The sequence below is a fragment of the Vigna angularis genome, chromosome 3 (assembly GCF_016808095.1).
Source record: "Vigna angularis cultivar LongXiaoDou No.4 chromosome 3, ASM1680809v1, whole genome shotgun sequence".
Classification (NCBI taxonomy): Eukaryota; Viridiplantae; Streptophyta; class Magnoliopsida; order Fabales; family Fabaceae; genus Vigna; species Vigna angularis.
In genome coordinates this window covers 41,342,956-41,344,959 of record NC_068972.1, presented here as the reverse complement: position 1 = coordinate 41,344,959, position 2,004 = coordinate 41,342,956, and the positions used below count along the sequence as shown (strand labels likewise).

General features: G+C 26.6%; 1 protein-coding gene across 1 annotated transcript; it reads left to right on the top strand.

Moving 5' to 3' along the window:
* Positions 1–729: 729 nt before the first annotated feature.
* Positions 730–1,293, top strand: LOC108324387 (pectinesterase inhibitor 1). The gene has a single exon (XM_017557334.1). The coding sequence runs from the start codon at positions 757–759 to the stop codon at positions 1,291–1,293; it is 537 nt and encodes a 178-aa protein (XP_017412823.1). The 5' UTR covers positions 730–756.
* The last annotated feature ends 711 nt before the right edge of the window (positions 1,294–2,004 follow it).

The window sequence follows — 2,004 nt, the reverse complement described above, 5'->3', positions numbered from 1 at the left end:
TTACAAATAATCATGTTATTTCATACTCTTTCAACTACACTATCTCTTATTCACACATAAAATTGTCTTATCCTCGTTCTCACCTATACTCATACCTGTGTCCACTTTCTTAGTTTACAATATTAATTAATTAATTTTTATAAAATAATAAAAAATTATCTCAAAGAAAACATAATATTATTTAATATTAAATATGAAAACGATATATTCTCGTTTTTTCAATATTAAATATAATAAATTAAAATTAGAATAATATACGTTTCAATAATTTAAAGTATCAAATATAATTTCATGATAACCAATACATTTATTAAATTTGCATAAATTACTCCTAAGTGTTTCTTGTAAAAGTTTTTGCGTATATTTTCTTCAAAAAGTAGTAGAAAACTAGATTTCTTTTTATAAAGGGTAATCATAAAAAAAAATTATAAAAAGAAATCCACCAATATTATAATTAATACTATTAATGAGAAAACATTTTTAAACAAAATTTTCTATAATCTCTAAATGAATCTGCATAAATTGTTGACTGCACGATTCTAAAAATAACCAACATTCTTATGCAAATAAAGAAAAGTATTCAAATATATAAGAAAACCGTCAAAAGAAATTACGGTCAAACTTGAACATATTCAGCATTTTCTTTCCTTATCCGTTATATTCAATTGAGTAGTATAAATAAGTGCATCATCAAGCCAAAATTTGAAGAAGCCTCTTAGGATTCTGGTTTTGAAAGAAAAAAACCAGACAGAAACAATGGTTAGCAATATGTCTCCTCTTGTGTATGTGTTTGTGATCTTCTTGGTCGCTTCAACCTCGTATGCAATTCCAGTCAGTGAAGTGAAGACCATCTGCAGCCAAACTCAAAAACCTTCATTTTGTTTGCGTCTTCTTATGTCAAACCCTAACCCTAATGCAAGCCTGATTGACCTAACTCAGTACGCCATTAACGTTGCAAGAGCAAAGGTGACGAACACCATCAAATTGATCCATGATCTGATTGCTCATGGTAATTCCAATGCAAAAAGTCACTACAGAATATGTTTGGTGCATTTTGGTTCAGAAGGTGCCCTTCGTGACATTGATTACACTAAAGAGATGCTTCAGAAAGGAGATTACGAAGGTGTTAATGTGGCTGCTTCTGCAGTATCAACTGATATTGAAGATTGCATTTCAGGAGATTCACCATCTGATCCTCCTTTCAATGACCCTTCTGATCTTCCAAAGTATGCTGCAGTTATTGAGTCTGTTCTTGATGTTATTCTTGTTCTTTCTAAATTTTTAAGGCACTGAATTGCTTTATACTCAATTCTTCATATGATTATAAATAAGTATTGTTAAGATTGTCATGATGATTGCTTTTTCTCGGAAATTTCTGATTGTGTTGTGTTTTACTTTATTTAACAGGTTTTTTTTTTCTTTTTTTTCATTCAGAATATTATTTGAACATGAACTTTTACTCTCATAAAGACATAATTGAATACCACTTAAACCAAATATTTGTCAATTCATTGTTAGTCTCATAAAGTTCATCGGATTCTCCTTACAATTCTCAACAATTGAAAGCAAATATTTATTAATAATTTTAAAACAAACAAACCTTATTGTTTGTAAACAATTTTGTATGGGTTGAGTAAATTAAACGTAACTTAATATAAAAAAAATGGATTGGGTTGTATTGTTTTTATTAGATGAGTCATAAGATATAAATTATTTTGTTAAAATTTATAATTTGTAAATATTATTTTTTAGAATTTATCGAATAATTTTTTTGGAAAGGGACCATATTCTTTAAAAATAAACGTAAATAAAATAAATAAATAATATCTATGTTATTATTATTTAATAATTTTTGTCTAGATTGAAGTAGTCTATATCATCCTCGTATAGAGGAAATCTTTTTTTTTTGTAACTACGTAATTTTTTTATCATTAGAAAATGTTATCATTTGATAAATAAAACATAATTTCTTTATTTAATAAAATAAGTAGTAATATACACTTT

Bases quoted from the DNA above. Each gene is read 5' to 3' on its own strand.
- LOC108324387 (XM_017557334.1), top strand. From the start codon at position 757: ATGGTTAGCAATATGTCTCCTCTTGTGTATGTGTTTGTGATCTTCTTG.